We start from the raw sequence: 18,219 nt of genomic DNA on the forward strand, positions 1-18,219 counted from the left end.
GAGCGCTGGTATATTTCTATCATAAATGGCTTCCTTCTCCCAGTGACTCATAAAGAGGTTTGCCACTGATGGGGCGTATTTAGCCCCCATGGCTACACCCCTTTTCTGTCTATAATATTTTTTCCCATGTAAGAAAAAATTATGGCTCATTGCTAAATCAAGAGCCTGTAAAAGGAAATCCCTCTGTTTCTGTTTAATATCAGTACTTCCCAATGACCACGCAACAGCCTTCAAGGCATGATGCTGCCGAATGTTGGTATAAAGGGAATTCATTAGCCAAAATTTGATAGTCATCTACTGTGATGGGTTTAATCAATTCAATAAGATCTTTACTGTCTTTTAGATATGCAGGACATTTTTGGGTAAGCGGTTGCAAAAAACAATCCAAATATCACCGCAGTCTAGAGAACAGGGAGTCAACTCCACTGACTATAGGTCTACCTGGGGGTCTAAGTGGATTCTTATGCATTTTCGGTAGCTGGTAAATAACCGTAACTTTAGGTTCATCTGGGATGAGGTATCTTGCCTTTTTCTTATTTAATATGCCATCCTTATGTGTTCCTTTAATTAGCCTCTTCAGTTTGGCTCTGAATTTGTTCATAGGATTCACCTTCAGTTTTTCATGTCTCACTATCTCCCACTGATCTGTCCAATTCTTTCAAGTAATCAGTTTTATTTAAAATGACCAACCACCCCCCCTTTATCAGCTGATCTGATCACTAAGCCCTTTTTCTTTTCCAACAGCTTTAGGTCTCTTTCGATGTCCTTTTTCCATCTGCTTGGATAAACATCCAGTTTGTCTAAATCTTGCTCAACTCTCCTATCCGGTGGGGTGTGATCCTTCCCACGTCCCCTGGGGTTGGGTCCCCCTCTTCTCCTCATGGGTGGCCCCCCAGAACCTCTCCTCTGAAAATCCTGTCAATAATTATTGGATACCACCCTCGACCCCTTATTTGGGGGAGGGTATTAACCGGAATGATTAGGGGTCCAAGAAAGACCACCATAACCTCCCCTGTGATCATGACCTCTCTGGTTATAAAACCTTCTATTGGGAGGATGAGGATAATCATACCTAAGGGGTTCAAATCTGTTGTAAGTGGGGACTCCATATTGAGGGGATTCTGGTTTAGAACTAGTTCTTTCACGACCATAATGGTCCCCTCTCTCATAGTCCCTCTGGGATCCATCATATTTCCGGATGGGGTTTTTTTTTTGGGTTATCTGGAATAGATTCCCTTTTTTCAGTTGAGGCTCTAGAAGTGGCACCCTGATCATCGTTGGCTTCCTGCTATCTATAGACTTTGTTGGATTTATAATCGTTCGTATCCCTAACATATTTCATTTTTTTCTTTTGTGTTTCTTTGTCTAATTTGTCCACAAAGTCCTGGAGTTCTTTCAATTTATCTTTATGCTCACCTGTTGCTACTAACGGACCTAATTTGGATTTATTGGCATTAATATTGGCCTTTAATAGTTTTAATTTTTTCTCTTTCCCCTGTTATTAACATTTCCAATAACTTTCTGTGTGATTGAAAAAAAAAAAGAGAACCATTCATCCTCCAAATCTTTATCCACCAACCCGTCATTGGGGGAAATGTCCCATCTTAGCCTCCTAGGTGTAATTTTATCCTCGACATACTTGCCAAGGGTAAATACATCCCACCAGGTTCTAATTTGCTTGTCTAAAGCACTTTTGAGGTGCTTAAAATCCTGGTTAACATCCAGATTGACATTTGTTTGTGAAAAGAAATCCACTGCATTAAAATTCCTATTATTTACAAATGTGAAAATCTCCACAGCTGCTGAGTGCACTCCAAACAAGGACAAAACAATAAAACTAAAAAAAAACTGGCGCTAAGGTACTAAATGAAAATAATAATAAACACAAAATAAAAAAGAAATACAAAACTGCAGCCGCTGTGCAAAGGCGCTATAAACTTCTTCAAGGATGTTGATAGAAATGGCTACATCCCATTAGATAATTGCCATCACCCTAGGTGGCTTTCCTAAAAGACAGATGCTAAGGGTAGGAAGAAATTGCAACAAAAAAGAAGATTATGATGTACAAGCACAATTGATTTTGGAACGATAATTAGATAAAACTGGCCTCTGCTGTTGAAAGATAGAGCGCTTAAAAGTATCTTGCCTGCACAACCTTGGTTTATTTATATAAAACCGCCGACACCTAGGCTAAAATTGGCACATAATGTCATCAATTCCCCTAAGAAGCTATTCACGTTTTTAGATCAAACTGTTTTTTTCAGTTGTGGCAAATGTGTGATGTGTAAGACTTCAAACACCCCTGTGGTGCCCGGTCCTACCCGGGCAACCTGGAAGGTATGGGTGGCTGCTAGACGGAGGTTCCGTAGACTGGAGCAGTTATCCTCGGCTCATCCATTGTGGGGAAACCCAGCATTACAACACTTCCGTACTATTCCGGATCCTCAAGTCTGGGCTAGATACGGTATTATAACACTAGAGCATATAATGCCTAGGGGAGAACTACTCTCTTTTCAGGAGTTGATGACTAAATTTGGGCTACCACAATGGATGAGATTTCGATATCTCCAGCTTAGACACGCGGCTAGGGCCCAGTTCCCACAACCCCGACCCTTCAAGCCGATCTCATTGAAGAACTTTTGTCCCCTGGCGATCTATTAAAACCTCTATCTTTTATTATAATGCGCTGTTAGGCAAGGACTCCCCCAAAATAGTAAAGCTGTGGGAAAGATGGCAGGCGGATATCCCATCGTTGGACAAGGAGGGTTGGGACGATTGTCTAGATTACGGCCCTAAATTAGTGATAGCATCTAGGGATAAAATGATACAGGTCAAATTTATACATAGGGTTTACTACACCCCGCAGAGACTCCATCGCATTTTCCCTGAAAGAGATCCCGTATGTCCTAAATGCAAGATGCAAATTGGTACCTTTATTCATATGTTCTGGGAGTGCCCCATCATAGTGGCATTTTGGTTTGCGATTTTTGGAGAAATTAATTCCAGGTTGGAGGTATCTCTTCCGATTCTACCTGCGCTAGCTCTGTTGGGAGTGTTTGATGATGAACAAAGGCCCTATCATCTTAAGCTCCTAATCTCCTATCTTCTTTTTTACGCCAAAAAGGAAATCCTTATGAAGTGGATTGATTCTTCCTCTCCGTCAGTTGTGGCCTGGGAGGCACAGATTGAAGCAGCCATACCCATGTACAGAATGACGTATATAAACCGTGGGTGTCCATGGAAATTTGAAAAAGTCTGGGCTCCGTGGATGGCCTCTTAAGAAATACACTTCTCCTGCTTCCTAATGTATTTGGTGGGTGTGGATCGGGTGGACGGAAACTCAGAAATACTTGGTTACTGGTATTGAAATTTTCTTTTACAATGCCATATTGTTATTTATACTGAATAGAACATATTGTGGTAAAGCATGTACACCTACTATGTAGAGCTATGTATAGTGTCAATTGGTATTCTGTAACTTTGCCTTCTTTGACAATAAAGCACCTTTGTTTGTTAAAGACTTCCAAACACAGGAAAAGGAAAACTACCCACTTCAGTTCCTACTCCCAAGGTAGGTCTTTGAAATAAAAAAAATATATCACTTGTGGGACCACACCTTACCTAACTTTTGTCCTGCCCTTGTGGTCTCCGGTATGTGGGGAGGACCACAAGGAAATTGCGGATGAGGCTTAAGGAGCATGTTAATAGAATCAAAAAGGGTTATAAGCATCACAGTCTGTCCAACTTCTTTAGAATGTTTCATAACAGAGATCCAAGGAGCCTCACATTCTGTGGGATAGAGTGGGGGAGCATTGAAGAGAATCCAATCTCACGAGAGCCAGCTCACAGAATGAGACACAATGGATCCATAAGCTTCGTACTTTGAGTCCTCATGGCCTCAACATTGAGTTGGATCTCAATTGCTTTTTGTCTAATTAGTAATAACATTTATTTTTTTTTTTTCAATTATATTGTTTAGAGATATATTTTTAATTTTATTTTTATCTCATTTTATTATATTTCTACTCAATTTGTTTTATACATTATGTACTGGAAATCTTTTGTGGTGTCTATAGCATTATATGATTCATTGTAGTATGATAGCCAAATGGCATGTTTGCTATTATGGCCTTGGTTTATATAAAGATTTTTTTATATATCTGGCAACAGGAAATTATGTCAGAGGAGGAAGATGGTGTTAGTTTACACTGATCGTAATTGGTCTCTTCGTTCTTCCCAGAGGGAAGAGTGATCTCCTCTTGGGTATAAATTGATTGCAAGGAACCGGAAGGGATGTCCTTTGGTGATGCCCTGGAGGAGGGGTAAAACGCGTTGATGCACTTCCGGTTCACGTTAACCATTGACGCAATTTCCGCCTCCATGGAACGCATGACATACAGCAGCGGATTTGGATGTTTTTATTGATGCCTGTTTTTGCCAGATATCCTGTAGGTGGCACCTAGATTGCGCTCTAAATTGTTTTTTTAGCAGTATTTCACTATAAGCTTTCTCTATGTTTCCCCATCTATGAAGTGTGGTACATCCTTTCTGATATAAAGCAATCCCCTTGGAATAGTTTTTTGAACAACCATCCCACATATCCCAGACCTTTTTGACACCAGACTGCAAAGCTGAGGGTCCATTGTTTCTGGCGATTGGTGTCACCGAAGGGGGGAGTGTAGCAGCTCACACTTTACAAGTTTGGAGCACCGTTGAACTTTATTTCATTACTATATGGGCACCAAGCACTTTACAGATTTGTGTATATTATAAATACTTTTTGTTGCATTTTGATTGTGTATGGCACAAGCATATTGATTTATATGGCACTAACCATCATGGTGGTAGAAGGGAAGCTGTCGCCACTAAGGGACCAATCGCCTTTACCAGGGACCATAGTGAGCAACTGAAGCAAGTACCGGAGCAGTATTCTCTCCAAATGGGCATGGTGGAGAATCGGGAAACTTCAGGTGGTGATCAAATCAGGGACCCAACCAGTGGAGGCAGTGCTTGCAGAGCAGCCTTGCGTGCCAAGCTAGGGACCAAACCAGTCAGCAGGGGTGAAGCTTGAAGGTATCCGGAGTGCCAAGCTAGAGACCCAGCAAGAAAGTGTGGGTGACGCTTGAGGGAGATACCACTGCAAAAGCCTTGAGGAGCTCACGGGATTCAGTCAGTGAATCAGAGAGTTCAGTGAGAGACTAGGATATCAAGGGACTGAAGAACTACAAGGAGAAGTTGTAGTACAGCTGAGAGAACTGTTAAACTTTGTGTTAGGAACTGTTTAAGTACTGTTGCCATAGGAGGCAGCAAACCTGCACGTGCAGAAGTGGCACCTTGCTGGGGTCTTTCCTTGTACGGCTGTCCTCCTTTTGAAGTCTCGGAGTCGGCCATTTGAAATTGCAACTATTTAAGGGTGTCTTACCCCTAACCCTCTTTCCCTTGCAAAATATAAAAAGGACTGTCAAAAAAATAAAACCTCTTTTACATCCAAGAAGTGTCTGGCGCCCAATGACTTTTACCACCTTTGCACCCACTATGCCTCACAACCCACTACATATTGAAGGATGTCAGCTATCTTTGGCCTTGAAGGTTCTCATTAGACTTGGGGAGGTCAGAGATTCTGCTACACTAGCATAACCTGTATTTTGTTCCGCTGCAAGTGACCTAATCCTTTCCTCACAAGGAGGTTAATGTGTGCCTATGCACACAGTAGAAGCTCACAGAGTGGGCACTGCCTGCATGATGGGGCCAAGGCTACTTTGTATACCTCTTGGTGCTGGTGTGCGCTGACTGCTGTTTGGAGATCTCTCCTGCGGCCAGGACAGGGCTGGTAAAGATTAGACCACTCTTCCGGATTACACGCTGCTTCATGGCTGTCAAACTGTTCCATTCTCTGACGAACTTCAGAATCTGGGAAAGAAATGTGAGGGGAGAGAGGGCAATTAGTACACACAGTTCTTGGATGGACTTGGACCTGTTTTGGAGATACCGGAAATAATGCAATACATCAAGAGCAGTTAACATTTAGATGTCCACTGGCAGAAAATTGTGGCTGGAGAACCTGACAGCAAAGGTAATCAGTACAAAAACATGGACTCTTGTACAGGAAAAGAGCCCATATCTGGATGCTCTTCAGGTTTGCTCTTCCCTCAGTTCAAGAATTGTTGCCTGTTGGCGAAATCCAACTGGGCTGTTGATTTTTGGGAATTTCAAAACTAGCAAATGATCGGTTATCACAAAATCATTACTGGATTTGGATTCAGTTTGAACCGCAGACCAACAAAGTTGACATAAATACACATGTACTGTCTATCTGGTGATCCAGGCACCCCTTGCCAGACAGCACAGCCAAGTCAAGCCATATCAATGAGCTCACTTTCCTTCCCACTGTAGTTGTATAGAATAGCTTAGTCACTGACCACCTAAACTACAGATTAGACAATGAAGAAGTGTAATTGTGGTGACCTATCATGGATCAATATGATCTTTATGGACTAAAGCCATAGCTTGCTTGGCAACCCATAGCTCACATCATGAGTAGGGACTAGGTGTGCAAAAGGGAAAGTGAAAAACAGAACATAAAAAGCCCAGATCTCATTTCACTTAGGATAGTGTATCATAAAAATCCAATGCACTTAGGGGGTTCAAAGGGTTCCCCATCATCAGGTTTGGTACTGTTTAACTAAAAGCATGTACTAAAGTGGATAAAACTTGGAGGGGATCCTGAGGGATAATTAGTACAATCACCCAGATACATGACAGCTTAATCATTCCCTCCCCTCTTAAGACCAGACTAAAAATACACACTGCTTTAAAAGATCCAGCTTCCCACATTCTCTGGCCCTCTCCTTTTATACAATAAGCCTAATGTTTTTGACTAACACCTAGCCTTCCTGCCCATGTCTCAGCCTTGCATTTTAAAGCATCACATGCAGTAAATATAAAAATATCTTTTGGTACTGACACCAACTGTATTGAAAACAGTTTTCTTAATGGACATATAATAGACCTTCAATTTTATTATATATACCTATCTGAAATTCATCTTGGTGAAAACATCAGTGAACTGGTGAAAGACCAAGACCAAATAGCTTACAAATTTGGCACCGTATAGCAACATTTGCTATTCATAACCAGTATAAATTGTTTTCACACCTGAGGGTAAGCATGGTTACAATTTTTTCTGAGGTGGACAATGTGTTACCAATCTATCACTTTATTTATATAAGTGGTCTAAGCTTGGATTTTTCTCATGTCAATATAACGGAAAATTGTATACTCACCTTTCCGTAATTTTCCTTTCCTGTCGCATCTTCATGGCAGCATACACGTTGGGTTGTGACTCCGCCCCCACAACCTGATAGGACCACATAGCTATAAATTAATGAGTAGACACCCGTCCCAGTATTCTCTGTATATATATATATATATATATATATATATATATATATATACATATGTCACCTCAGAAGGGTGGGTGATTGTATGCTGCCATGAAGATGCGACAGGAAAGGAAAATTACGGAAAGGTGAGTATACAATTTTCCGTTTTCCTGTCGCATCATGGCAGCATACACGTTGGGGAGTAACTCGCCAAACTGGGTGGGAATGCAAAGTAAATTTATTGACAAGAAACAGAAGAGTTGGCCTGTATAACGGCCCTCCCGAATTCAACTGCTGATAAGCGTGCAGCGTCTACTTTATAATGGGATATGATATATGTGATATGTGGCCGCTCTACAAATAGTTTCCACTGAGACTTTACAGTAAGCTGCCCATGAAGTAACCATTGCCCTGGTGGAATGCGCTCTTAAGTCTTCTGGAATCTGCAAGGTGCTTAAGGAGTAGGCTTTCTTGATAGTTTTCACGAGCCATGAGGCGATGGTACGGGCAGAGTCCGCCTGGCCCTTCCTGAATCCGTGTGGGATGACTAGAAGGTTCTCACATTTCCTGAATGGCTTGGTTATAGAGAGGTATTGCAGAATGTTACCCCTGACATCCAGAGGATGGGGGATGCCCTGATCCGTGACTAAAGCCGGGAGATCAATCTCCTGGGTCAAGTGAAATGAAGAGGAGACCTTTGGAATAAATCTATCTGAAGGCTTCAGGGTTAGTCTGTCTGGGTAGACCATCAGATACGGTTCCTTGATTAGCAAGGCTTGCGTTTCTGAGACCCTCTTCGCCGATGTGATGGCAATTAGAAATGATACTTTTAGTGTCAGGTCCCAAAGGGAGATGTCTTCCAGTGGGAAGAATGGTTCTCTGGATAAGACCTCTAGGACGGTTGATAGATCCCATGTCGGGAATGAAGGCTTTCTAGGGGGCCTTAGTTTCAGACAGGCTCTTTGAAATTGAACCACCAGAGGATTAAGCGCCCATTTAACTCCTGTCAATGCGGAGATGGCAGAAACTTGAACTTTTAGGGTGCTGGACCTAAGGCCTTTGTCCAGACCTGACTGGAGGAACTCGAGCACTTGTACTGCTGATGGGGAAGAAGGGTCCCAACCTTGTTCCTGGGCAAAGGAAGAGAACTTTCCCCAGATTCTTCCATAGGTGTTATTTGTGGAAGACTTTCTAGCCTGGAGCAGGGTATCGACTACCTTCTGAGAGCAGCCTTGGTCTAGGAACCTAGACCTTTCAATCTCCAGGCCGTTAGGTGTAATTTCCCTGGACTCGGATGGAGCAGCTGGCCCTGGGTTAGTAAATCCGTCGTCACTGGGAGTGGAAGTGGATCCGCTGTGTTCAGCTGCAGGAGGGTGGTGAACCAAGGCCTCCGTGGCCAGAAGGGAATCACAGCCAGTACTAGGGCCGTTGAATGTTTGAGCCTCAGAAGGAACTTGGCTATAAGAGGAGTTGGTGGGAAAATGTAGCCTAGGTGGAAGTTCCAGGAGTGCTGGAGACAATCTGTCTCCAGCTGAGGGGAAGGGGTTCCTTGACAGAAACCTCTGACATTTCCTGTTCGCTGGCGTTGCTGCGAGATCTATGTCCGGATGACCCCATGTCCGGCATATGAGGGCAAATGCTTGGGCGCTCAGACACCACTCGTTGTTGGAAACAAATGTTCTGCTGAGTTAATCTGCCAGAAAGTTCTGGACACCCAGAATATAGGCCGCCCTCAGATCCCGAAGGTTCAGTTGAGCCCACCGCATCACCGGACCAACCTCCTGCATCATGGAGATGCTTCTGGTACCCCCCTGCCTGTTTATGTAGGCTACAGCCACTCGGTTGTCCATCTGTATGAGAACTTGTTTTCCACTCAGAAGGGTGCTGAATGCCAAGAGGGCTTGGAAGGCTGCCTTCATCTCTAGAACATTTGAGACCATGTCCTTGGTTTTGAAGTGCCAGCGGCCCTGAGCCGCATAGTGTAGGTAATGTGCCCCCCATCCCTCCAGACTGGCATCAGAAGTTACTACCCTCCTGGTGGGGGATGACTATCTGTTTGCATCTCCTGAGGTTGTAGGGGTGTGTCCACCACTGTAGAGATAGACTGGCTTCCTCCGAGATGCGAATCAATTGTGACATGGACCAGCCGTCCCACTGGCGCAAGGAGGAGGCTTGCAGGGGTCTGGTGTTCCATTGCGCCCATCGGACCATTGGCATGGTTGCTGATAGGAAACCCAGAAGGCTGAGGTATGCTCTGGCTGGTAGGCACGGTGCCGGAACAGCATCCTTTACCTTTTGAATTAGTAGAGACATCTTTTTCTCTGGCAGCTCCACTGTATTTGCTCGGGTATCTAGTTCGGCCCCCAGGAAGACCATCCTTTGGGTAGGTTGGATGTTGCTTTTTTGCCAGTTTATTATCCATCCCAGATTCATTAGGGTGGAAACTAGGATCTCGCGATGCTGCACGAGTGACTCCTGGCTGCTTGAGAGGAGGAGGATGTTGTCCAGGTAATGGTGGACCCTTAGACCTTTCTCTCTCAAGTAAGCTATTGCTGGTAGTAAGACTTTTGTGAACGTTCTGGGGGGCTGTTGAGATCCCGAAAGGAAGGCTTTGAAACTGAAAATGCCCCTGACCCACCGAGAATCGCAGGAATTTCTGGAATGCCACGTGGATTGGAATGTGCAGGTAGGCGTCCTGGAGATCTATGGGGAGCATCCAGTCTGCCAGATTTATGGCCTGGAGGATAGACTGCAAGCTTTCCATCCTGAATGACTCCACCCAGATGGACTTGTTGAGGTTCTTTAGATCTAGAACTGGTCAAAAGTCCCCTGACTTTTTCTTGACGAGGAATAGTGGAGAATAGAATCCCCTGCCTCGTTGTGCTGGCGGGACCTCTACTATTGCTCGTTTTAGGAGAAGATCCTGAATGTAGTTTAGTAGGGACAACCTTCTTTCCCGAGATGGAGGAATACGGGTTGCACAAAATTGATCCCTTGGGGGTCGGTTTTTGAAGGACCACCTGTGGCCAAAACTGACAGTGGCCAGAGTCCAGGTATCCCTTAAGGTCTCCGCCCAGACCAGCTTGAAACTGGAGTCTTGCTCCCACTACCGCTGGCCGGACGGGCGCACCTTCAAAAAGGCTTCTGGTCGCTGGAAGCAGGAGTCTTAGGCTTCTGGAATTTCATAAAGGAGGATTGAGGGTTCTTCCAGCTCCTTCGGTACTCTTTCCCCAGTCTGTACGCTTTCGCGTCCCTATACCTCTCTGGAAGGTTTCGCTTAAAGGGAGGAGGTCTCTGCTGTTTGGGCCTCCTGTCCGAGGGGATGAGCCCAGACTTGCCACCAGTTACCTTGGAGATGGCCGAGTCCAATTTCGTTCCGAAGAGATTTTCTCCGAACGGGATACGGCACCAATTAGACTTGAAGGCTGGGTCCGCTGTCCAGGGTTTCAGCCATAGTGCTCTTCTGGCCGTTACCGAGGCCAGCATAGATTTTGACGCAGACCTGATGGTATCGACCGAAGCCTCTGCCACAAAGTCACCTACCAAGCTTAGTTCTTGCAACGCTTTCACTGTTTTTTCTTGGTCTGCACGCTCCAATACAAGCTTCTCTGTGCTTGTAGACCAGCTCGAGATGGCTCTTCCTACCGCTGCGAGTGCTATTGCAGGCCTGCAGGCACCTCCTGCCGACAGGTAAGCCCGCTTGAGATCCGTGTCGATCTTCCTGTCGAGCACATCCCTGAATGTTACCGCGTCTTCTAGCGGGAGGGTAACATGCCTGGCTAGGCGCATCAAGGATGCGTCTACTACCGGAGGAGATACCAGAGGGTTCACTTTAGGCTCCTTGAGTGGGTATAGTTTTAGAAGTCTGTTATTCAGACTAGACTTTTTCTCTGGCCTTTGCCATTCTTCTTTAATCAGGTCCTCCAGTTCGTCTATGAACGGGAAAGCTTCTGGATCCTTTCTAAGATGAGGAAAATATTTCCTTTGCTTCGGTTGAACTTCCTGGGGTTCCTCCCATCCTATCCCATAGATTTTGACGCAGACCTGATGGTATAGACCGAAGCCTCTGCCACGAAGTCACCTACCAAGCTTAGTTCTTGCAACGCTTTCACTATTTTTTCTTGGTCTGCACCCTCCAATACAAGCTTCTCTGTGCTTGTAGACCAGCTCGAGATGGCTCTTCCTACCGCTGCGAGTGCTATTGCAGGCCTGCAGGCACCTCCTGCCGACAGGTAAGCCCGCTTGAGATCCGTGTCGATCTTCCTGTCGAGCACATCCCTGAATGTTACCGCGTCTTCTAGCGGGAGGGTAACATGCCTGGCTAGGCGCATCAAGGATGCATCTACTACCGGAGGAGATACCAGAGGATTCACTTTAGGCTCCTTGAGTGGGTATAGTTTTAGAAGTCTGTTATTCAGACTAGACTTTTTCTCTGGTCTTTGCCATTCTTCTTTAATCAGGTCTTCCAGTTCGTCTATGAACGGGAAAGCTTCTGGATCCTTTCTAAGATGAGGAAAATATTTCCTTTGCTTCGGTTGAACTTCCTGGGGTTCCTCCCATCCTATCGCCTCTTTAACCGATTTGACAAACGGTTCTATCAGAGAGAAGTCGAACCCATCCGATATCTCCAGACCCTCATTAGACAGAGAGTCTTGCTCCCTTGACGTACTGGCCAGGGCTGGAGAGGTAGTGGTGGAGAAATCCACGTCTGGTATCGAGGCCTGGGGGGCTAAGGCCCCATCGGAATTTCCAGTATCCGAGACTCTTTCTCTTGTGGCCTCCTCCAGACATTTTTGGCAGGCCAATTTATCCGGGAGAGCCGCCGCGCCACAAATCCAGCATGCGTTCCCGGCAGGACGGGAATGGCGTGCGGGGGAATGAGGTCTGCGTGAAGGCGACTTTCTATGGCGGGATCGACCATGTCTGGAATAAGACCTAAAGTGGCTTCTTCTGCGGCTTCCTCTCGAGTGGCTTCTCCTATGGTAGGAACGGCTCCATCTGTGTCTGGAGGGACTTCTTCTGTGCGAGGACTCTCTTTGTCTTGAAGCAGACGTTCCTGAGGACCTGGTAGGGCTGACCAATTTAGGTAGCATTAGTAGTGCTCTCTTTTTCGATCTTCACTACTTACCCTTGTCTTCCCCCCCCTTACCTATTAGGCTGGCGGTGATCTACTGGGGCAGCGGTCTCCATGGTGAAGGAGTGGATTGGAAACCTGCAGACATAGTAAGAAGAGATATGCAGAGGGAGCAAGATTTTTAGGCTGACAGCTGAATAAAGGGCAAGCCACATACCTTTGCAGAGCGTTTACAGGGAAGAAACAAACTGTCTCAGTTCAGTCATCCAGCAGTAGCAATACACAGCTGATGCTGGGCTTTTTAAAACCGCCGCCACAGGCATCGGACGCTCGCGCATGCGCAGTAGCGCCACGGAACACTCTGTGCCATCTTGGAAGCTGGAAAAGGCAGAGGAGCGCCCAGAACGACGCACCACGCATGCGCGAGAACGCCGAGGGCGCTCGGCACCCACGGAGGGCAGGATGGAGGACAACAGAGCCCAGCAGACAGGCAGAAACAACTGGTAGGAAGGAGGAAATAAGGGGGAGACCGCTGCACACAACTAAGCCTGTTTAAGGCTTATTTCATGAGGCCAAACTGAGGACTCCCTGGCCATTCCTCCAGTAAGCCTGTTTAAGGTTTTATATGGGCTGCTGCACATGAAGCCTGTTTAAGGCTTATATTGTGGTCAGACAGCAGAGTGAGAAAGAGAGTGCCCCTGAGATCACCAGAGTGGGGCTTCTTCCATTTAGCTCGTTTAGAGGCTGTACAAGAAGGACTTCCACCCAGGAGAGGCTAGAACCTGGCTGGGGCGAAGCGGTAAGGGGGTGCTGACAGGTAAGGAAAAATAAGAGAATACTGGGACGGGTGTCTACTCAATTTATAGCTAAGTGGTCCTATCAAACGTGTATGCTGCCATGATGCGACAGGAAAATGTGGTGAGCCCCTCAATCGCAGTACATGCACTTTAATCTACCTGGACTTCATCTTTGACTCATTACGATATTATATACATATCAACTCAGATTTTGGGTAAGCATTCCCCTTCTTTTATGTACAGGCTCTGATGAATAGGGGTTACTTTTTACATCTCTAGCTTGGTCTATTCTGATATAGTGATGAAACCTCTTGCTAGTTAATACCTTTCCTTCTTTTTGGCTGATATAGTTTACCTGTCCTTGATACTTTAACCTGATGGCTGCCCTCCCATGGGCCAGCAGACTATTTTTTGAGATCATTGACCCTTTTCCTTCCATGGACACAGAGTATATTATACTACATCCATTTTGAGTAAGTGTGCTTTTTTTCTACCCGAAAGGGGTGAATTGATATGCAATACTAAAGACAAACAATTTTTTCATGAGGAATGGAAAGAATAGTTATTATTGGATAAAACACAATCTGACCTGTACCAACACTATAATAACATGTTTGTATTTTTTGTTTTGATGTATGATTTTCTTTGTTTTTGTTAATGATCTGTTTTTAAACTATTTGATTTATCAATCTCAATGTGCCTAACTCTACTGGTCCTGAAAAATTGGATGATCTGCGAAACGCGTTGACCCTTCTAGAAGACCTAATGCACAGACTTGTTTGTAATGTACTATAGTGATAGCAACATGTGCTTTTTATATTGTGTAAAATAAAGACAAAATTCTTTTAGACATATTGTATGTTATTAGTATTTGTTTATATGCAATTGTGCACACGGGGGTATATTTAAATTCCCAACACCCATTCTCCCTCTTTGCCAGTATAAATTGCATTAAAAAAAAAAAAAAAAATTGCCAAGCTACTAGAATTTGTAAATCGTTCGTGGCCAATTTAGACCGCATCAAGGTTTTGCAAATGTTTGCATAACACGGAAGAATGCAACCATAATTATTCCTTAATACCAGATAATACAGGATTTAGGGAACAACACAACCCAATTTGAAAAGAAGTTAACGTTTTATGACAATCGTTTCCTTTTGTAAAAAATTCAAGCCTTGAGCAGAAACTAAAGTGTTCCAGACTTTAACTCTTCTACAGAAGTCTCAGCAAAAGCTAGTGCGCACACACTTTGAAAGCGCTTGCTCAGTTCAATAGTTAAATCACCAGGTTGCCGAGACGTGTCAAAGTTTTAGCGCCAAGTGCAATTTTCTTCATTGCTTAGGAGGAGTTGAAGGGGGGGAGAACTTGGCGTTATTTCTAAACGGTGTCGTTCACGCTGGGTGTGAAAGTGTTAAAACACAAGGCTATGAATATTGATGAATTATCACAGTTGGTAATTCTGCAAATGAGAAGGAAAAAAAATCTGTTTCCTTGGCCTTCGCATCCACAGAAACATGTAGGTGTTAGAATTTGCTAGAGGAGCAGAACCCAAGTTTATTTTCAGCAGAAGCAGACGCTCGCACCACTTGTCTGAATTTGCTATATATACATATACACACATATATGTGCGTGTGTGTGAATAACACATTTCTATATATAGGGTCATTAAAGGCATAATCCATTTATATTATTTTTCCAAGTTTTGCAATTAGAGCCTAAAAAATTTTTTTTTTTAAATAAAAATCTTTGCTTTCCTCTTGGTTTATTGTGTTTTGCTCTGGAGAGTCAATATAAGTTGCACTTAATTGTCTGTGATACTAGAGCATGATCAATAACGGCTATTGTTCAGGGAACAGGTTTCCGCTTCAAAGGAATAATATTTATTCAAAGTATGTAACTATATAAAATGTATACACAGTAGCAGAGAAGGTGACTTTACAATATCTGGATGCCTGTTTTAATAAAAATCTGTAGTTACCAGTATAAATATTAGAGATAAAAATACATGATGGCACACAATGTATGCTCAGCCTCGGCCCATAGGAACACAATCTCATTCTAAGGCTGCTATAAATAAACAATAATTACAGCAGAATTGTTTTATTTATTAGGCTGAGTTGTATAAGATCTATTGGTCAGGCAATAAAGAAGTTATTAGACAAATAATATATATAAAAAAAAGTTGGTTATATCTTTGCAACCCCCCCTGTATAATGGTCATGTATATTTATAAATGGTGTTATATGGTTCTTCCTATTACCATACAAAAATATAAAAACTAGAACTGTACATTTTTGAGATCTATAAAATATTCTTAGAAGTAGCAATGGATTACAGATCACAAGGATTCAAATAAATAAATCTGACAACACACATTAAAAATTATCTTTATCCAGTAGCGTTGTCATATAGCAGGGCGGTGACATAATAAAGTTTATAAGCTCTAGCCATTACCCAACATGGCCAGCTGTGCTTGTACAAGACAATGGAGTACTGGTCATACCCAAATGGAAACATTTAAATCTGGCATGCTATCTGCCTGCAATGACCAACATTTGGCAAGGGAAGTTTACATTAAAATTTTGATTTAGGCCTTCAGCAGAAAATTCTAATTAACTAGAGAATGGTGGATAAGGGGTCTATTAGTAAAGCGAATATCCCTCATTCCCTTGCCTACCTGGTTCCCTTAAACACATAAATGGTTGCAAAATGAGATATCTTGGCTAAAATATAATTGAAAAATCTAGGGATGATATTTCATGCCAGTTTGATCCACATGTACAAATTGTTCTCAGAACATCATTTTTCCCACTTGAGAAAGATTGCTCGGCTCTACACTGTAGCTGAAAAGCTGATCCATATAATTGTGTCCCCCCCGGCTTGACTACTGCAATGCTCTACTGGTACCTAAATCCAATATTAATCGTCTAAAATATGTACAAAATTCTGCAGCCAGAATCCTGTCTAGGTCTGGTATCATGGTGATCATATTCCCCCTATCCTAGTCCTTGCACTGGCTGCCCATCAGGTTTAGCATAGGCTTTAAGATCCTCTTGCTCACCTACAAGGTTCTTCATGGCTTGGCACCCCATTATCTGTCTGAACTTTTATCAACTTACTCCCCCCCCCCCCCCCCGTAACCTTCGCTCCTCGAATTCTGGTCTTCTGTGTGTCCCCCTACTCACCTATACTCAATGGGAGACAGATCCTTCTCCTTCGCCTGCTATGCCCCAAAACTCTGAAATTGACTTTCAAAGAACATCAGAGAATTGTCTTTTCTAAACTCATTCAAATAAAATCTAAAAACTTTTTTCTTTAGACAAGCTTTCACGTAATTGTCTCGGAATATTTTTTTCCTCCGTTTTACACAGTGTATTTCTTGTGCTTTTGTTTCTCTTGTTTATGTAAAGCGCTTTCTGAAGCATGGGCGCTGTATAAAATAAAATTTATTATTATTAAAGCATTTGCCACTTCAGGATTCCATGGCACCTGGTCACATGACAAACGACTAAATAATTGATCACATGATTTCTGTTGTATGGGGACTACTCAATCAATACAAAAGCTGATCCTTGCCTTAAACGGCGACCCGACTGCCCAAAAGCGGATCCCAGTGTAATGGTTTCTTTATCCAAAGTAGGTATTTTAGAGCTATCACTTCCGTTTTTTTTTAAGTAACATTATACAACAAGTAGGACTTTATATGAGGTGGTGACCTGGTAAGGTCAATTGCCTCCATCCCTATCTATATGTCAAAAAGGAGGGGAAAGGTGATTGGGACTTTGAATAAAGCACGTAGGTATAAAGAATTCAGTTTATTATATAACTTAACATATAAAAGCATAATCATGAATGAGTGTATATCCAATACAATTAAAATAACTGGTACAATTCATAAAAATGTATATCTATACATACAATATAGACAAGCTGCCACATGATTATAAATGATTAATATCAGAAATTATACATACTGACAGATATCAATTGAATCATAGGGACACAGCATATAATAGCTCTATGCATTTCGTGGATTCATCCACTCTTCAGGAGCATGCGAGTTCAATAAAAAATATAATAGAAGGAGTTGGTCTGATTCTACCCAAGGAAAAAAAAAGAAAAATCATAAAAAAATAAAGAAAAATAAAACCAAGTATAAAAACCCACTCTCTACCATACTTACAAGGTTGACTATATAATAAAAGTGTGGCACTGTAAATCGGGGACCCCCATAAGGGGGCATCTCCACCGGGAGCTGAGGTGGTGTGAGTGGCCTGCTATCCAGCAAGAAAATCATCCAGGGGAGACAGATTTCAAGAAACTGAAGTAGTCAGAGTGACCATAAGTGCTGAGACTCTCTCTGTTATGACCATCTCTGTGATGGCTATCTCTGTTATTTACTTTTTGTACTGACATACAGTGCCTTGAAAAAAAGTATTCATACCCCTTGACATTTTTCACATTTTGTCATGTCATAACCAAAAACGTAAATGTATTTTACTGGGATTTTATGCGATAGACATAACACAAAGTGGCACATAACTGTGAAGTGGAAGCAAAATGATAAATGGTTTTCGAAATTTACAAATATGTGAAAAGTGTGGCATGCATTTGTATTCAGCCCCCTTTACTCTGATACCCCTAACAAAAATCTAGTGGAACCAATTGTCGTCAGAAGTCCCCTAATTAGTAAATAGAGTCCACCTGTGTGTAATTTAATCTCAATATAAATACAGCTGTTCTGTGAAGCCCTCAGAGGTTTGTTAGAGAACCTTCGTGAACAAACAGCATCATGAAGGCCAAGCAACACCCCAGACATGTCAGGGATAAAGTTGTGGAAAAGTTTAAAGCAGGGTTAGGTTATAAAAAAATATCCCAAGCTTTGAACATCTCATGGAGTACTGTTCAATCCATCAACCGAAAATGGAAAGCGTATGGCACAACTGCAAACCTACCAAGATAAGGCC

At 43.1% G+C, this 18,219-nt stretch overlaps 1 protein-coding gene across 3 annotated transcripts in view; it reads right to left on the minus strand.

Moving 5' to 3' along the window:
- The window catches only part of ZRANB3 (zinc finger RANBP2-type containing 3), a 471,114-nt gene that overhangs the window by 54,452 nt on the left and 398,443 nt on the right, over window positions 1-18,219 (minus strand). For all 3 annotated transcript variants that reach the window (XM_073634288.1, XM_073634289.1, XM_073634290.1), the window contains one exon: window positions 5,768-5,910. In XM_073634288.1, the coding sequence (XP_073490389.1) occupies window positions 5,768-5,910 (143 nt within the window). The remainder of the gene's footprint in view (window positions 1-5,767; window positions 5,911-18,219) is intronic.

The sequence above is a fragment of the Aquarana catesbeiana genome, linkage group LG06 (assembly GCF_042186555.1).
Source record: "Aquarana catesbeiana isolate 2022-GZ linkage group LG06, ASM4218655v1, whole genome shotgun sequence".
NCBI lineage: Eukaryota > Metazoa > Chordata > Amphibia > Anura > Ranidae > Aquarana > Aquarana catesbeiana.